Source organism: Triticum aestivum, chromosome 4D, assembly GCF_018294505.1.
Source record: "Triticum aestivum cultivar Chinese Spring chromosome 4D, IWGSC CS RefSeq v2.1, whole genome shotgun sequence".
Taxonomy (NCBI): domain Eukaryota; kingdom Viridiplantae; phylum Streptophyta; class Magnoliopsida; order Poales; family Poaceae; genus Triticum; species Triticum aestivum.
This window is the reverse complement of record NC_057805.1, coordinates 488,671,715-488,690,691: the sequence shown is the minus strand read 5'-3', so window position 1 is coordinate 488,690,691 and position 18,977 is coordinate 488,671,715. Positions and strand designations below refer to the sequence as shown.

Here is an 18,977-nt window from a genome sequence, read left to right as displayed (position 1 = left end):
GGACGAAAAAACCCAGCGAAATAAAACGAACAAAAGTGGTGAGACGAAAATAAACCGTGAATATTATTCACCAACTCAGATATTAGGAATAGAGATGTGTGTGTGTGTCTATATATATATATATATATATATATATATATATATATATATATATATATATATATATATATATATATATATATATATATATATATATATATATATAGTCCTTTCAGAGGAAAAGATGCACTACTGCCCGGTGGGAAACGAGATGATTGCAGTACTGTGAACCTGATGCTGCCCTATCTGGCCCATTTCCTTGATGAAGCCTGATGGATGTTGCCACCGTTCCATGTGTGCTTGTCACATGGTTTTCTGGGTACCCAGATTCCCAGGTATATCGAAACTCAATTTTTCACAATCTTAGTGGAACTGAGAGTGCGATATGAACCGAGAGAGAGAGACGATGGAATTGTTTTCGTAGCATGCTTGAGAACGAACATGAAAACTTGTTGACGAGACAATAAGAAAAGATGCATGGCAGATCAGACTAGGCTTAATTAAACTGCTTACGTACGTAGTTGCTTTGCCCCCCATGCATGTTTATTTAGCACTGGTACGTAGAGCACGCATGCACGTTCCTTAATCGGTCGGTACTGCTCTTATGGCTCGCTCGCTCGTCACAGCTTGTCGCAGCGCGCGGGCACGAACACCAGCTTATTGTTCTCCAGGTCGTAGACGATGTGCGTGTTCTGCTGCTGGAAGTTGCCTATGATCGTCGGGGAGCTCTCGTCCGCCGAATTTATCACCACGCACGGCCCGCCGCCGGTACCGTCCTCGAAGTCTTCGACATCCACCACGTAGTTCTCCCGTGGAAGGTCCCAGTCCGCGCCCTCCAGGTGGAGGATCAGCTTCGGCATGGCGGGCGCCTCCTTCTTCGGCGAGGTGAGGAAGCACAGCATCGTATCGGGGTCGGTGGCGGAGACGTTGGCGACGGGCAGCGGCACCTGCGACATGAACGCCTTCCGGAGGCTTCGGAACACGGGCCGTGGGAAGCTCGTGATGCTCGAGCCAGAGTCGATGATCGTCCCGCCGGAGACGCCGTCCTTGACCGCGAACGCCGACGCGTCGAACGGCAGCCGCGTCTTGCCCACGGTGATGCCTTTGAGCGAAATGTAGTACAGCGTGCCGAACGGGCCCGCGGGGCTCCGGACGAACGGGGTGGACTGGATGGGCCCCGTGGCCTGCGCTCCCAGGTTGTCCGGCGTGCCCAGGAACATGGGGCTGGTCCTGGACTCCACCATGGCGGTGAAGCAGTGGGAGAACCTGGGGAGCTTGAGCAGCGACGGCAGAGACAGCGGCCCGCGGGCGAAACCGGCGACGCCGGACTCGGTTGGTCCGAACTTGCCGGCGTTGTACATGCCACAACCAAAGCGGAGGTTGGGCACGGCGGCGACCTTGCCGTTGGGCGCCTTGAAGGTGAAGGTGTCCTCGAAGATCAGCCCCGTCGTCATCGACTTGTCGGCGTAGGAGTAGACGTACAAGCACAAGTTGTCGCCGGCGGCGCACCCGGAGAGCTTGAGCCTCCCCCGCGTGCAGAGAGGGTCGTAGCACGAGACGCCGCGGAGGGTGTCGGAGGCGGAGGTGTTGAGCGCCGGGAACGGCTGGTCGAAGCAGACGTCGCAATCGCACTGAGTCCAGACCAAGTCGCTACCCGTGTCCAGCGCCAGCGCCACGGGCTGCGGCTGTGGCGTGCCGATGGCAAAGTGGATGACGTAATCAGAGTTGAACTCTTCTTTGCCGACGGTGCCGCGGGTCAACGGCGCGGTCACCGCGTGGGCGTTGGCGCCGCGGCCGGGCGGTGGTGACCACCGGCTGTCTACACGAGCCCGCGACCGGGTGGCCATCCGGCGGAGCAGCTCGCGCTTGGTGAAGCCGCGGCCGCTGTCGACGTGCCTGAGATCGGCGCGCAAGGCCGCCGCGTGGCCGGTCGCCGACATGGCCAGCAAGACCGCGAGGAAGAGAACATGCAGCGCAGACATGTCCTTCAACGTGCACACGCGCTCACACAATTCAGCACTGGGTAACAAGGTTGTTAATTCGGTTATTTGTTGGTTTAGGACTAGGGCGTCGTTGAGTTGGACCTGTATATGTAGCGACGTCACGCAGGTCAACTTTGCAAAAAGGTGCACGAAAACGTATATAACCCCAAAATTATCCATGCCACTGTCTATCTTTTTTTGTTTGCGAATCTTGTCACTTTCTAAGTTACTGGCGCTCGAAGATTACTCGCTCAAGCACATGCGCGTCACACCGACATCCACTGATTTTGTTGTTGTTACTGTATGGAAATCGACATCCACACACTGAATTTTACGGCAAGGGATACTCTTTGAGTCGGCCTCTCCTCGGTCAAACATGCAAACCGGTTGTTTTTTACTACCTCTGTCCCAGTTCAAATTAAACTTTAAAAACATCTTATATTATGAGACAGAGGGAGTAATTTATAACCAGTATTCTATTTTCTGTCTATTTTTAGTGGGCCGTACAATTTACTACTGCCTACTGAAACTAGTAACTTCTCATCCAAAAGGACAAGGAGAATCAGGGCAGATCATGCGAATATGGGCTGTGAAGTTTCACTTCAAAATAACCTGAAAGGATTTGTAGTAGTACCTCGTAAGGGAACGTACTACTTGTGTGCTAAATCCAGGATCAGACTCGACCTCACATTCAAGACACAAGAAGGGCAGATGCTCAGTGGACCGCTGCTCATCTTCTTCTCGTGCTCTCATGCTTGTGCTGCATCAACAAGCTCTGACGATGGCAAAGGCACCATCAATGGCACATTGGGCACATAACTTAGTGCCTGCATCTAGGCTTTAAGCACAGCCTATCCCTATCCATGGACAATGATGAGGTAATGTGGATTTCATGTTTGCTCGACGAGCGGTGAGTACGCCGGTGCTCGTCCATTTCATGATGCTGCTGCTGCTATTTGTCGGTGTGTCTCGCGTCGATTTCGTGGTATATTTGCAGTCTTTTCAGTGCAAAAAGAGGCACTACCCGGTGGGCAACGACATGATTGTTCTTGCCCTTTTTCATATGGCCATCTCCATCTGGTACATATCCTTGCGAACCTGATGCGGCCACCGTTGTAATCACCTTTTGCTCTCAACATAGGAATCCTAGATATCAGTTGTGCAACATGCTGCTCAATTGTTCACAAATTCAGTGTGACTAGGCGTGTCTCAATTTCACAAATTCAGTGGGGCTGGGAGTGCGAGATGGACGTTGGATGTTTCTTTATTCTGCATTTCTTGTTCTTTTCACATTTCCTTGTCACATATTACAACATATTCCATATAACCGCATGGAGGTTTTATCTTCTGGCGTGGGTGGCCGTTTAGCAATAGGTTGCATGGTACCGAGTTTTCAGTGTGTTTGTAAGCTTATTATCGTGTGTTTCTTTATGTTTTGAACCACGAATGTTGTGTATATCGGATGTAGACATTCCCTCACATTATCAAGAGAAAATCGCACATCACACGCAGTATTATTGGCGCTCTCAACATTCAGTACAAGTAGAAACATGTACCAGCTGAAATCTATCATATCGCTTGTGATATGTCTACAACTTTTTCACATCAGACTAGGTATAAACAAATACTTAGCTTAGTTTCCCACCTTGTTTATTTAGCACTGGCACGTAGAGAACGGGTGCTCCTTTTCACGCGTTCTTAGCTAGTACCGATAAACGTATGTGACCAGTACGTACGTATAGAATGATACACAATACACGCGTTGACGTATACGTATTCACGCATGCAACAAGTGCACGTTGAGCGAGTCACAGCTTGTCGCAGCGCGCGGGCACGATCGAAGACCAGCTTATTGGCGTCGAGGTCGTAGACGATGTGCGTGTTCTGCTGCTGGAAGTTGCCTATGAGCGTCCTGCTGCTGCCCTCGCCCGCCGAACTCATGACCACGCACAGCCCGTCCTCCTCGGTGTACAGCACCTAGTTCTCCCGTGGAAGCTCCCAGTCCGCGCCCTCCAGGTGGAGGATCAGCTTCGGCATCACGGTCTCCTTCTTCTTCGACGAGATGGCGAAGCACAACACAAGCCACCGTGCTTGTCGGTGTTGTTTTTGTTGACGGGCAGCGACACCTGCGACTTGATTCACTAGTGGAAAAAGGTACATTTGTCCCGGTTCGTAAGCCCATCTGTCCCGGTTGTGGATCCGGGACTAAAGGGTCGTTACTAAAGCCCTAGGCCTTTAGTCCCGGTTCTTATACGAACCGGGATAGATGGGCCTCCACGTGGCCGCTGCGGCGAGCCCAGGCAGGAGGGACTTTGGTCCCGATTGGTAGCACCAACCGGGGGGAGCAACTAGTTAACGAGCGCTCCTTCGGGAGCCTCGCAACGATCAGCGCCACTTGGCGCGCTCTCAGCCATTCGCCACGTGTCGCGCTTTGGACGCTCCCTCCATATTTTTTTTTCGCACGCGTTCTTGGCTTTTTAAACGGTTTTTTTGACGTTTTGGTTTTTCCCCGGTCTTCCTTAGCGTTTCGACAAAAAAAAATTGCGCGAAAAACGCGTTTACTTTTTTTCCTTTCGTGAAAAGTCACGTTTTTTTCGCGAGAGGCACGGTTGTACTTTAGCGTGAGTCACGGCCGTGTCTTTCGGAAACGAAAAAAAACGCGTTTTCTATTTTTTTTCTTTCGCGAGAGTCACGGTTTTACTTTCGCGAGAGGCACGGTTGTGCTTTCGTGAGAGTCACGGCCGTGCCTCTTGGAAAGGGAAAAACAAAACGCGTTTTCTGTTTTTTTTCTTTCGCGAGAGTCACGGTTTTGCTTCCGCGAGAGGCACGGTTGTGCTTTTGCGAGAGTCACGGCCGTGCCTCTCGGAAAGGGAAAAAAAATACGCGTTTTCTGTTTTTTTTTCTCTTTCGCGAGAGTCACGGTTTTGCTTTTGCTAGAGGCACGGTTGTGCTTTCGCGAGAGTCACGGGCGTGCCTCTTTTGGAAAGGGAAAAACGCGTTTTCTGTTTTTTTCTTTCCACGAGGGTCACGGTTTTGCATCCACGAGAGGCACGGTTGTGATTTCGCGAGAGGCACGGGCGTGCCTCTTTCGGAAAGGGAAAAAACCGTGCTCCCGGTTTGTTTTTTTTGTTTGGTTTTTTTCGTGAAAAAAAGTTCGTCAAAACCTATCAACATGGCATCTAGTTTTAAAGATCTCGACGCAAATTATCCAATGGTGAAAACGGTTTGAGATTTGTACGCACGGTTTAAGAGATAAAACATTTTGAATAAACGAATCTACGAAAAAAGGGAAAACTCCCAGGTTGCGACAGGTGGCGCGCTGCATGGGCGCCACTTGTCGTGACCTGGGAAGATGGAGTGTTCTTTGCAACGAGTACTCCTTAATTAGTGATTTCGCCAACCGGGACCAATAAGCGTCCACGCGTCAGCATTTCAGGGGCTGGGGTTTTTGTTTTTTTGAAAGAGGGGGGGGGGGGGTTTGGGGGGTTAATTTAGGTGTTTCATATATTGTGTTAGCTAGCTAATTAATAGAGAGAAGTGTCCTCTCTTATCTCCATGCTTGGTCGACCCGCTAGCTAGTAAGCAAATGAAGGAAACAGAAGATCGTCATGAACATATGCATACAGAGAGAAGTGATATCGACCTCTCCTTCTCCGAGAGATTGATCGAACAACAAGTTTTTGTATATCTATCCGACGCTACTGGCTACATATATACAATATAAGATCTCTTACAATATAATCCCCTAATTATATATGAACTCAGGGTCCACATGGTATTCTCCGTCTTTATCGATCACGTGGTCAAGAAAGAATGCCGCCAATTCCTCTTGAATTGCTCGCATGCGATCTGGTGCTAGGAGTTCATCCCGCATCCGAAATATCTAAATTTGAATAAGGGGGTCGATACATATATATGAATGAATGAAACTCAACACAAATGATGGTAATAAAATAAAATTGTGAATATTATTGCTTACGCACTTCATATTGTTTGTCAGAGTGGCCCCGCTCACAGGTCGTGTGGCGGATGGACTTGCAAACGTAGTATCCACAGTAATTATTTCCGGCTTCCTGCCACAACCACTTTACAAGAAATAGAGGTCAATCAAACTAATAACAAGCATGCTAAATGGTATTGATGAAACTAGCGCTTGAATCACTAGGAGATGCGCGGAACTAGCTAGTAGTACTTACTTTTGGGTGTGTAAATCGCAACTTCTTCGGCAGTCCCGGAGCTTTTGAGGTGATTTTTTTTCCAAACCCTGCCAGACAAACAAAACAATTACTTGATATCAGGAAATGAACAAAGTTGCCGATATGGTGCGATAATGATCGATTTAACTTACTTCTCGAGCATTTCAGTCATGTTCGCATACTCCTGGGGATCTTTTCGTCTCGAGTCTAAGACGGTTACTATTCCCTGCTCAAGCTTAATCTCTAGGAGAATATAGTGGAACCTGCGCACACATGCATAACTCATCAATTACGTACATTACTAGCTATAACCTCAACTAATAAGGGAAACCGAAATATGCAAAAGACAGTAACACTCACTTGAAGTTGTAAGGAAAGGGTATTATAGCTTTGTTTTGATTTAATACCAACGATCGTAGCAAGTTGGCCTCGGTATCTCTGGCATGAAATTCAACCGTATATGCATCTATGAGATTTGTGTTAATGAACCCAATATCACAGATTTGTCTTTTCTTCAATTCGGCGATCTCAATCTGCAAAATATAGTGAGGATAATTATATATACATGCAATGAAAGAGCTGGCCTATATATAGAGACTTAATGACAGAAGTAGTACTTACAGACAGTAGCAAGTGACCGTTTATTTATCGAGGGCCTTTTGATTGAAAAACTGAAAGAACTCCTCAAATGGAACATTCAACAGATCAATTCCAACAAGGTCATTGATACGTCTCCAACGTATCTATAAATTTTGATTGTTCCATGCTATTATATATTATGTTTTGGATGTTTAATGGGCTTATTTATACACTTTTATATTTTTTGGGACTAACCTATAAACCGGAGGCCCAGCCCGAATTGCTGTTTTTTTGCCTATTTCAGTATTTCGCAGAAAAGGAAAATATCAAACGGAGTCCAAACGGAATGAAACCCTCGGGAGAGTTATTTTTGGAACAAACGTGATCCAGAGGAATTGGAGTGGACGTCAAGAAATCACCGAGGAGGCCACGAGGCAGGGGGGCGCACCTACCCCCCGAGCGCGCCCTCCACCCTCATGGGCCCCTCGTGGCTCCACCGACCTACTTCTTCCTCCTATATATACCTACGTATCCCCGAACCATCGAAGAGCACCACGAAAACCTAATTCCACCGCCGCAACCTTCTGTACCCGTGAGATCCCATCTTGGGCCTTTTTCGGCGTCCTGCCGGAGGGGGCATTGATCACGGAGGGCTTCTACATCAACACCATAGCCTCTTCGATGATGTGTGAATAGTTTACCTCAGACCTTCGGGTCCATAGTTATTAGCTAGATAGCTTCTTCTCTCTCTTTGGATCTCAATACAAAGTTCTCCTTGATTCTCTTGGAGATCTATTTGATGTAACTCTTCTTTTTGCGGTGTGTTTGTCGAGATCCGATGAATTGTGGGTTTATGATCCAGATTATCTATGAACAATATTTGGATCTTCTCTGAATTCTTTTATGTATGATTGGTTATCTTTGCAAGTCTCTTCGAATTATCAGTTTGGTTTGGCCTACTAGATTGATCTTTCTTGAAATGGGAGAAGTGCTTAGCTCTGGGTTCAATCTTGCGGTGTCCTTTCCCAGTGACAGCAGGGGCAGCAAGGCACGTATTGTATTGTTGCCATCGAGGATAAAAAGATGGGGTTTATATCATATTGCCTGAGTTTATCCCTCTACATCATGTCATCTTGCTTAAAGCGTTACTCTGTTCTTATGAACTTAATACTCTAGATGCATGCTGGATAGCGGTCGATGTGTGGAGTAATAGTAGTAGATGCAAAATCGTTTCGGTCTACTTGTCACGGCCGTGATGCCTATATACATGATCATACCTAGATATTCTCATAACTATGCTCAATTCTATCAATTGCTCGACAGTAATTTGTTTACCCACCGTAATACTTATGCTATTTTGAGAGAAGCCACTAGTGAAACCTATGGCCCCCGGGTCTATCTTCCATCATATTAATCTCCCATCAACAAGTTATTTCTATTGCCGTTTATTTTGCTTTCTTTACTTTCAGTCTTTATCATAAAAATACCAAAAATATTATCTTATCATCTCTATCAGATCTCACTCTCGTAAGTGACCGTGAAGGGATTGACAACCCCTTTATCGCGTTGGTTGCGAGGTTCTTATTTGTTTGTGTAGGTGCATGGGACTCGAGCATGGTCTCCTACTGGATTGATACCTTGGTTCTCAAAAACCGAGGGAAATACTTACGCTACTTTACTGCATCACCCTTTCCTCTTCAAGGGAAAACCAACGCAGTGCTCAAGAGGTAGCAAGAAGGATTTCTGGCGCCGTTGCCGGGGAGTCTACGCATAAGTCAAGACATACCAAGCACCCATCACAAACTCTTATCCCTCGCATTACATTATTTGCCATTTGCCTCTCGTTTTCCTCTCCCTCACTTCACCCTTGCCGTTTTATTCGCCCTCTTTTCCGTTCGCCTCTTTTTCGTTTGCTTCTTGTTTGCTTGTGTGTTGGATTGCTTGCTTGTCACGATAGCTCAAGACAATACTAAATTGTGTGACTTTGCCAATACCAACAACAATGATTTTCTTAGTACTCCGATTGCTCCTCTTACCGATGCTGAATATTGTGAAATTAATGCTGTTTTGCTGAATCTTGTTATGAGAGATCAATTCGCCGGCCTTCCTAGTGAAGATGCCGCTACCCATCTAAATAGCTTTGTTGATTTGTGTGATATGCAAAAGAAGAAAGATGTGGACAATGATATTGTTAAGTTAAAACTATTCTCGTTTTCGCTTAGAGATCGTGCTAAAACTTGGTTTTCGCCTTTGCCTAAAAATAGTATTGATTCTTGGAATAAGTGCAAAGATGCTTTTATCTCTAAGTATTTTCCTCCCGCTAAGATCATCTCTCTTAGAAACGATATTATGAATTTTAAGCAACTTGATCATGAACATGTTGCACAAGCTTGGGAGAGGATGAAATTAATGATACGTAATTGCCCTACACATGGTTTGAATTTATGGATGATTATACAAAAAATTTATGGCGGATTGAATTTTGCTTCTAGAAATCTTTTAGATTCGGCCGCGGGAGGCACTTTGATGGAAATCACTTTAGGAGAAGCTACTAAACTCCTAGATAATATGATGGTTAATTATTCTCAATGGCACACCGAAAGATCTACTAGTAAAAAAGTGCATGCGATAGAAGAAATTAATGTTTTGAGTGGAAAGATGGATGAACTTATGAAATTGTTTGCTAATAAGAGTGTTGCTTCTGATCCTAATGATATGCCTTTGTCTACCTTGATTGAGAATAATAATGAATCTATGGATGTGAATTTTGTTGGTAGGAATAATTTTGGTAACAACGCTTATAGAGGAAACTTTAATCCTAGGTCGTATCCTAGTAATTCCTCTAATAACTATGGTAATTCCTACAAAAATTCTTATGGAAATTTTAATAAGATGCCCTCTGATTTTGGGACTAGTGTTAAAGAGTTTATGAATTCACAAAAGAATTTCAATGCTTTGCTTGAAGAAAAATTGCTTAAAGTTGACGAATTGGCTAGGAACGTGGACAGAATTTCTCTTGATGTTGATTCTTTGAAACTTAGATCTATTCCACCTAAGCATGATATCAATGAGTCTCTCAAAGCTATGAGAATTTCCATTGATGAGTGCAAAGAAAGAACCGCTAGGATGCGTGCTAAGAAAGATTGCTTTGTAAAAGCGTGTTCTTCTAATTTTTATGGGAATAATGATGAAGATCTAAAAGTTATTGATGTGTCCCCTATTAAATCTTTGTTTTGAAATATGAATCTTGATAATGATGGGACTGGAGATGAGTCAACTTTAGTTAGAAGGCGTCCCAAAAATTCGGAGTTTTTAGATCTTGATGCAAAATTTGGTAAAAGTGGGATTGAAGAGGTCAAAACTTTAAATATCAGTGAACCCACTATTTTGGATTTCAAGGAATTGAATTATGATAATTTCTCTTTGATAGATTGTATTTCCTTGTTGCAATCCGTGCTAAATTCTCCTCATGCTTATACTCAAAATAAAGCTTTTACCAAACATATCGTTGATGCTTTAATGCAATCTTATGAAGAAAAACTTGAGTTGGAAGTTTCTATCCCTAGAAAACTTTATGATGAGTGGGAACCTACTATTAAAATTAAAATTAAAGATCATGAATGCTATGCTTTGTGTGATTTGGGTGCTAGTGTTTCCACGATTCCAAAAACTTTGTGTGATTTGCTAGGATTCCGTGATTTTGATGACTGTTCTTTAAACTTGCCTCTTGCAGATTCCACCATTAAGAAACCTATGGAAAGAATTAATGATGTTCTTATTGTCGCAAATAGGAACTATGTGCCCGTAGATTTTATTGTCCTTGATATAGATTGCAATCCTTCATGTCCTATTATTCTTGGTAGACCTTTCCTTAGAACGATTGGTGCAATTATTGATATGGAGGAAGGAAATATTAATTCCAATTTCCGTTAAGGAAAAGCATGGAACACTTTCCTAGAAAGATGGTAAAATTACCTTATGAATCTATTATGAGAGCCACATATGGATTGCCTACCAAAGATGGCAATACCTAGATCTATCCTTGCTTTTATGCCTAGCTAGGGGCATTAAACGATAGCGCTTGTTGGGAGGCAACCCAATTTTATTTTAGTTTTCTGCTTTTTGGTTATGTTTAGGAATAAATCTTTGATCTAGCCACTGTTTAGATGTGGTTTTGTGTTTTAATTAGTGTTTGTGCCAAGTTAAACCCATAGGATCTTCTTGGATGATAGTTACTTGATCTTGCTGAAAATTCCAGAAACTTTCTGTTCACGAAAACAATTGTTAAAAATCACCAGAACGTGATAAAATACTGATTCTAATTTCAGTAGATCAATAAACAAATTATCTAGGTCTTGCTATTTTGGTAGATTTTTCTGAGTTCCAGAAGTTTGCGTTAGTTACAGATTACTACAGACTGTTCTGTTTTTGACAGATTCTGTTTTTCGTGTGTTGTTTGCTTATTTTGATGAATCTATGGCTAGTAAAATAGTTTAGAAACCATAGAGAAGTTAGAATACAGTAGGTTTAACACCAATATAAATAAAGAATGAGTTCATTACAGTACCTTGAAGTGGTGTTTTGTTTTCTTTCGCTAACGGAGCTCACGAGATTTTCTGTTAAGTTTTGTGTTGTGAAGTTTTTAAGTTTTGGGTAAAGATTTGATGGATTATGGAACAAGGAGTGGCAAGATACTAAGCTTGGGGATGACCAAGGCACCCCAAGGTAAATCTAAGGACAACAAAAAGCCAAAGCTTGGGGATGCCCCGGAAGGCATCCCCTCTTTCGTCTTCGTCCATCGGTAACTTTACTTGGAGCTATATTTTTATTCACCACATGATAAGTGTTTTGCTTGGAGCGTCTTGTATGATTTGAGTCTTTGCTTTTTAGTTTGCCACAATCATCCTTGCTGTACACACCTTTTGAGAGAGACACACATGATTCAGAATTTATTAGAATACTCTATGTGCTTCATTTATATCTTTGAGCTATATAGTTTTTGCTCTAGTGCTTCACTTATATCTTTTAGAGCACGGTGGTGGTTTTGTTTTATAGAAACTATTGTTCTCTAATGCTTCACTTATATTATTTTGAGAGTCCTACAAAACAGCATGGTAATTTGCTTAAATTGAGAAATTAGTCCTAAAGTGATAGGCATCCAAGATTAGTAAAAACTTTCTTATAAGTGCCTTGAATACGAAGAGAAGTTTGATGCTTGATAATTGTTTCGAGATATGAAGATGGTGATATTAGAGTCATGCTAGTTTATTAGTTGTGAATTTGAGAAATACTTGTGTTAAAGTTTGTGATTCCCGTAGCATGCACGTATGGTGAACCGTTATGTGATGAAGCCGGAGCATGATTTATTTATTGATTGTCTTCCTTATGAGTGGCGGTCGGGGACGAGCGATGGTATTTTCCTACCAATCTATCCCCCCTAGGAGCATGCACGTAATACTTTGTTTCGATAACTAATAGATTTTTGCAATAAGTATGTGAGTTCTTTATGACTAATGTTGAGTCCATGGATTATATGCACTCTCACCCTTCCACCATTGCTAGCCTCTCTAATACCGCACACTTTTCGCCGGTATCATACACCCACCATTACCTTCCTCAAAACAGCCACCATACCTACCTATTATGGCATTTTCATAGCCATTCCGAGAAATATTGCCATGCAACTTACCATCGTTCCGTTTACTATGACACGTTTCGTTATTCTTATATTGCTTTGCATGATCATGTAGTTGACATCATATTTGTGGCAAAGCCACCGTTCATAATTTTCATACATGTCACTCTTGATTCATTGCATATCCCGGTACTCTGCCGGAGGCATTCACATAGAGTCATATTTTGTTCTAAGTATTGAGTTGTAATACTTGAGTTGTAAGTAAATAAAAGTGTGATGATCATCATTATTAGAGCATTGTCCCAAGTGGGGAAAGGATGATGGAGACTATGATTCCCCAACAAGTCGGGATGAGACTCTAGACGAAAAATAAAAAAAAGGAAAAAGAGGCCATACAAAAAGAAAGAAGAAAAGGCCCAAAAGAAAAAAAATGAGAGAGAAAGAGAGAAGGGACAATGCTACTATCCTTTTACCACACTTGTGCTTCAAAGTAGCACATTGATCTTCATTGATAGAGAGTCTCCTATGTTGTCACTTTCATATGCTAGTGGGAATTTTTCATTATAGAACTTGGCTTGTATATTCCAATGATGGGCTTCCTCAAAATTCCCTAGGTCTTCGTGAGCAAGCGAGTTGGATGCACACCCACTTAGTTTCTTTTGTTGAGCTTTCAAACACTTATAGCTCTAGTGCATCCGTTGCATGGCAATCCCTACTCACTCACATTGATATCTATTAATGGGCATCTCCATAGCCCGTTGATACGCCTAGTTGATGTGAGACCATCTTCTCCTTTTTGTCTTCTCCACAACCACCATTCTATTCCACATATAGTGCTATGTCCATGGCTCACGCTCATGTATTGCGTGAAGATTGAAAAAGTTTGAGAACATCAAAAGTATGAAAGAATTGCTTGGCTTGTCATCGGGGTTGTGCATGATTAAATACTTTGTGTGATGAAGATAGAGCATAGCCAGACTATATGATTTTTTAGGGATAACTTTCTTTGGCCATGTTATTTTGAGAAGACATGATTGCTTTATTAGTATGCTTGAAGTATTATTATTTTCATGTCAATATTAAACTTTTATCTTGAATCTTTCGGATCTGAATATTCATACCACAAATAAGAGAATTACATTGAGAATTATGCTAAGAAGCATTCCACATCAAAAATTCTGTTTTTATCATTTACCTACTCGAGGACGAGCAGGAATTAAGCTTGGGGATGCTTGATACGTCTCCAACGTATCTATAATTTTTGATTGTTCCATGCTATTATATATTATGTTTTGGATGTTTAATGGGCTTATTTATACACTTTTATATTATTTTTGGGACTAACCTATTAACCGGAGGCCCATCCCGAATTGCTGTTTTTTGCCTATTTCAGTGTTTCGTAGAAAAGGAATATCAAACGGAGTCCAAACGGAATGAAACCTTCGGGAGAGTTATTTTTGGAACAAACGTGATCCAGAGGACATGGAGTGGACGTCAAGAAATCACCGAGGAGGCCACGAGGCAGGGGGCGCGCCTACCGCCTGGGCACGCCCTCCACCCTCGTGGGCCCCTCGTGGCTCCACCGACCTACTTCTTCCTCCTATATATACGTACGTATCCCCAAACCATCGAAGAGCACCACAAAAACCTAATTCCACCACCGCAACCTTCTGTACCCGTGAGATCCCATCTTGGGGCCTTTTTCGGCGTCCTGCCGAAGGGGGCATTGATCACGGAGGGCTTCTACATCAACACCATAGCCTCTCCGATGATGTGTGAGTAGTTTACCTCAGACCTTCGGGTCCATAGTTATTAGCTAGATGGCTTCTTCTCTCTCTTTGGATCTCAATACAAAGTTCTCCTCGATTCTCTTAGAGATCTATTTGATGTAACTCTTCTTTTTGCGGTGTGTTTGTCGAGATCCGATGAATTGTGGGTTTATGATCCAGATTATCTATGAACAATATTTTGATCTTCTCTGAATTCTTTTATGTATGATTGGTTATCTTTGCAAGTCTCTTCAAATTATCAGTTTGGTTTGGCCTACTAGATTGATCTTTCTTGCAATGGGAGAAGTGCTTAGCTTTGGGTTCAATCTCGCGGTGTCCTTTCCCAATGACAGCAGGGGCAGCAAGGCATGTATTGTATTGTTGCCATCGAGGATAAAAATATGGGGTTTATATCATATTGCATGAGTTTATCCCTCTACATCATGTCATCTTGCTTAAAGCGTTACTCTGTTCTTATGAACTTAATACTCTAGATGCATGCTGGATAGCGGTCGATGTGTGGAGTAATAATAGTAGATGCAGAATCGTTTCGGTCTACTTATCACGAACGTGATTCCTATATACATGATCATACCTAGATATTCTCATAACTATGCTCAATTCTATCAATTGCTCGACAATAATTTGTTTACCCACCGTAATACTTATGCTATTTTGAGAGAAGCCACTAGTGAAACCTATGGCCCCCGGGTCTATCTTCCATCATATTAATCTCCCATCAACAAGTTATTTCTATTGCCGTTTATTTTGCTTTCTTTACTTTCAGTCTTTATCATAAAAATACCGAAAATATTATCTTATCATCTCTATCAGATCTCACTCTCGTAAGTGACCGTGAAGGGATTGACAACCCCTTTATCGCGTTGGTTGCGAGGTTCTTATTTGTTTGTGTAGGTGCATGGGACTCGAGCGTGGTCTCCTACTGGATACTTTACTGCATCACCCTTTACTCTTCAAGGGAAAACCAACGGAGTGCTCAAGAGGTAGCAGTCATGCTCCTCTTTGTAACATCCCAAATTTTCGATTTGGAATGTTATACATAGGTCATTCATGCATCTCATATTTTATTGCGTTTTGTTTTGCGACCCTCGAAATTCTAAGCAACTCAAGGACCCTCGGAGAGAGTTGGGGATTTCACCGTTTTCATATTTGAATTTTTATCAAATATCGAAACGAGGATCATTTGTTTTAATTATTTTTCTCTCCAAAAATATTTCATGTTAAAATATATGAGAGGAGATAATATGACTTCTCCAAAATAAATGAAATATTGGAGGAAAATATTAAAATCAAATCAATAATTTTATTTGGTCTTTATTGAAATTTTATTTGAATTAGGAAAAATACGCGTTTTTCAAAATTGTATTATAGGCCCAAATAAATGTTCACCTTGTCCGGCATATTTTTAGAGTATGGGGAAAACTTATTTCGGGATTTTTGGAGTCCGCTTAGTATTCTTTTTCTTTCTTTTTCTGCGCGTTAGTATTATTTTAAAAAATAAAAGTCAAAGCGACTTGGGCCGCCGTGGGCGACCCGGACTCCGCCTCGCCCAACCTTTATAAGCCGCCGCCCCACCGCAGCCCACCCCAGACCGCGCCGCCCCGAAACCCTAGCCGCCTCAAGCCCCGCGCCGCTGCCGCCGCGCCGTTCCGCCGCCGCCGCCGTGCCGCCTCGCCGGAGTTCGCCGGAGTTGCCGCGTTTTTTTTCCGTTCGGTTTTTTAGGTAAACCCTAGATCTGTTTTTAATAGATCGGTTCAGTTTTTTCCGGTTTAGTTATTTAGCGAACGCCTGTTCGTACGTTTGTTTTAACGAATGGTTTTCGTCCGTTAGTCACAGACAGCGAACGTTCGTTCGTTAGCCTGTTCGTCAGTTTTTCTTTTTCTCGGGTTTTTTCGCGATTATTTTCGATCGTGAATTCTGATCCGATTTTCGTTTTAGTTTATCTTTTCGCTCGTTTATCGGAATCAGGCGATTCAAGCGCCTAGATCTTCATCTCGAAGCCCTCTTTCTGTTTAACCAACTTGAACTAGATTTTTGTACTGTAAAATTTGACTTTAGTCCAGATTAGTAAACGGATCTTGTTTCTTTCGCAGTTTGAGTTTCGTTGCTCCGTTTGATTTGATTCTTTTTGCAAACCGGAGTTCTTAAGTTGAACTTTCTGGTTAGATCTTCGAGATTTACCCGTGCATCTTTTATTGATTGCTTATGTATGCTATTGTTTGTTTGCGATAGAATTCCCGGAGTGCGAAGCGTGCTACTACGAGTCACTAGGTTTTGCGGATTGTCAGCAAGGCAAGTAACACATTGATCATACTCCTTTCATACCCAGTTTTTATGCATTAGTTCCAATCCTCAAACACTGCATGATTAGGATGTGATTAATTTGTGAGTATTGGGAAGTAGTTGATGAGGTAGAACCTATTACCTGTTTTATTGTCAAAACCTGGGAGTTACTTTTACGTTATGCTTATATTGCTATGCTATGCTCGTAGACGTGGATTGGGTTGAGTGTATCCATGACAGATGTGAGTTGTTAATTAATGGTTCAACTTAAGATGGCAACTTTAATACACATCTGGGTGGATTGCTTGTTTGGGCACCTGGGGATATACCAGTGTTGTCCTAGGAGATCCCGGGGATATACCGTGTGATCCTCCTACAGTCCGCCACCCAGGCTCAAAGGGATCGTGAGATTATTCATGCTAGAAACTTCCGTGTGCAGCCACAAGGTATTATGGGCTCTAGTGTTGGAAATATGCCCTAGAGGCAATAATAAAATGGTTATTATTATATTTCCTTGTTCATGATAATTGTCTATTGTTCATGCTATAATTGTGTTATCCAGAAATCGTAATACATGTGTGAATACATAGACCACAACGTGTCCCTAGTAAGCCTCTAGTTGACTAGCTCGTTGATCAACAGATAGTCATGGTTTCCTGACTATGGACATTGGATGTCATTGATAACGGGATCACATCATTAGGAGAATGATGTGATGGACAAGACCCAATCCTAAGCATAGCACAAGATCGTGTAGTTCGTTTGCTAGAGCTTTTCCAATGTCGAGTATCTTTTCCTTAGACCATGAGATCGTGTAACTCCCGGATGCCGTAGGAGTGCTTTGGGTGTACCAAACGTCACAACGTAACTGGGTGACTATAAAGGTACACTACAGGTATCTCTGAAAGTGTCTGTTGGATTGACACGGATCGAGACTGGGATTTGTCACTCCGTATGACGGAGAGGTATCTCTGGGCCCACTCGGTAATGCATCATCATAATGAGCTCAAAGTGACCAAGTGGTTGGTCACGGGATCATGCATTACGGTACGAGTAAAGTGACTTGCCGGTAACGAGATTGAACAAGGTATTGGGATACCGACGATCGAATCTCGGGCAAGTAACGTACCGATTGACAAAGGGAATTGTATACGGGATTGATTGAATCCTCGACATCGTGGTTCATCCGATGAGATCATCGTGGAACATGTGGGAGCCAACATGGGTATCCAGATCCCGCTGTTGGTTATTGACCGGAGAGTCGTCTCGGTCATGTCTGCATGTCTCCCGAACCCGTAGGGTCTACACACTTAAGGTTCGGTGACTCTAGGATTGTAGAGATAATAGTATGCGGAAATCCGAAAGTTGTTCGGAGTCCCGGATGAGATCCCGGACGTCACGAGGAGTTCCGGAATGGTCCGGAGGTGAAGAATTATATATACAAAGTCCAGTTTCGGCCACCGGGAAAGTTTTGGGGGTCACCGGCATTGTACCGGGACCACCGGAAGGGTCCCGGGGGTCCACCGGGTGGGGCCACCTATCCCGGAGGGCCCCATGGGCTGAAGTGGGAGGGGAACCAGCCGCACCACATCCCCTGGCGCCTCCCTCTCCCTCTCGCTGAGCTTGGCGAAGCCCTGCCGAGATCCCCGCTACTTCCACCACCACGCCGTGGTGCTGCTGGATCTCCATCAACCTCTCCTTCCCCCTTGCTGGATCAAGAAGGAGGAGACGTCTTCCCCAACCGTACGTGTGTTGAACGCGGAGGTGCCGTCCGTTCGGCGCTCGGTCATCGGTGATTTGGATCACGACGAGTACGACTCCATCAACCCCGTTCACTTGAACGCTTCCGCTTGCGATCTACAAGGGTATGTAGATGCACTCCTTTCTCTCGTTGCTAGATGACTCCATAGATTGATCTTGGTGATGCGTAGAAAATTTTAAATTTCTGCTACGATCCCCAACAGTGGCATCATGAGCTAGGTCTATGCGTAGTTTCTATGCACGAGTAGAACACAAACTTGTTGTGGGCGTAGATGTTGTCAATTTTCTTGCCACTACTAGTCTTATCTTGTTTCGGCGGCATCGTGGGATGAAGCGGCCCGGACCGACCCTACACGTACGCTTACGTGAGACAGGTTCCACCGACTGACATGCACTAGTTGCATAAGGTGGCTAGCGGGTGTCTGTCTCTCCCACTTTAGTCGGAACGGATTCGATGAAAAGGGTCCTTATGAAGGGTAAATAGAAATTGGCATATCACGTTGTGGTTTTGGCGTAGGTAAGAAACGTTCTTGCTAAGAAACCTATAGCAGCCACGTAAAAACTTGCAACAACAATTAGAGGACGTCTAACTTGTTTTTGCAGCATATGCCTTGTGATGTGATATGGCCAAAAGGATGTGATGAATGAAATATATGTGATGTATGAGATTGATCATGTTCTTGTAATAGGAATCACGACTTGTATGTCGATG

General features: G+C 43.4%; 1 protein-coding gene and 1 pseudogene across 1 annotated transcript; both read right to left on the bottom strand.

Moving 5' to 3' along the window:
- Positions 1-447: 447 nt before the first annotated feature.
- On the bottom strand, positions 448-2,081 carry LOC123100512 (aspartic proteinase nepenthesin-1-like). Its single transcript, XM_044522433.1, has one exon. It carries the CDS (start codon positions 2,019-2,021, stop codon positions 660-662), a length of 1,362 nt encoding a protein of 453 aa, XP_044378368.1. The 5' UTR covers positions 2,022-2,081; the 3' UTR covers positions 448-659.
- Positions 2,082-3,829: 1,748 nt separating this feature from the next.
- Positions 3,830-18,977, bottom strand: part of LOC123097121 (aspartic proteinase nepenthesin-1-like) — an 88,256-nt pseudogene continuing 73,108 nt past the window's right edge.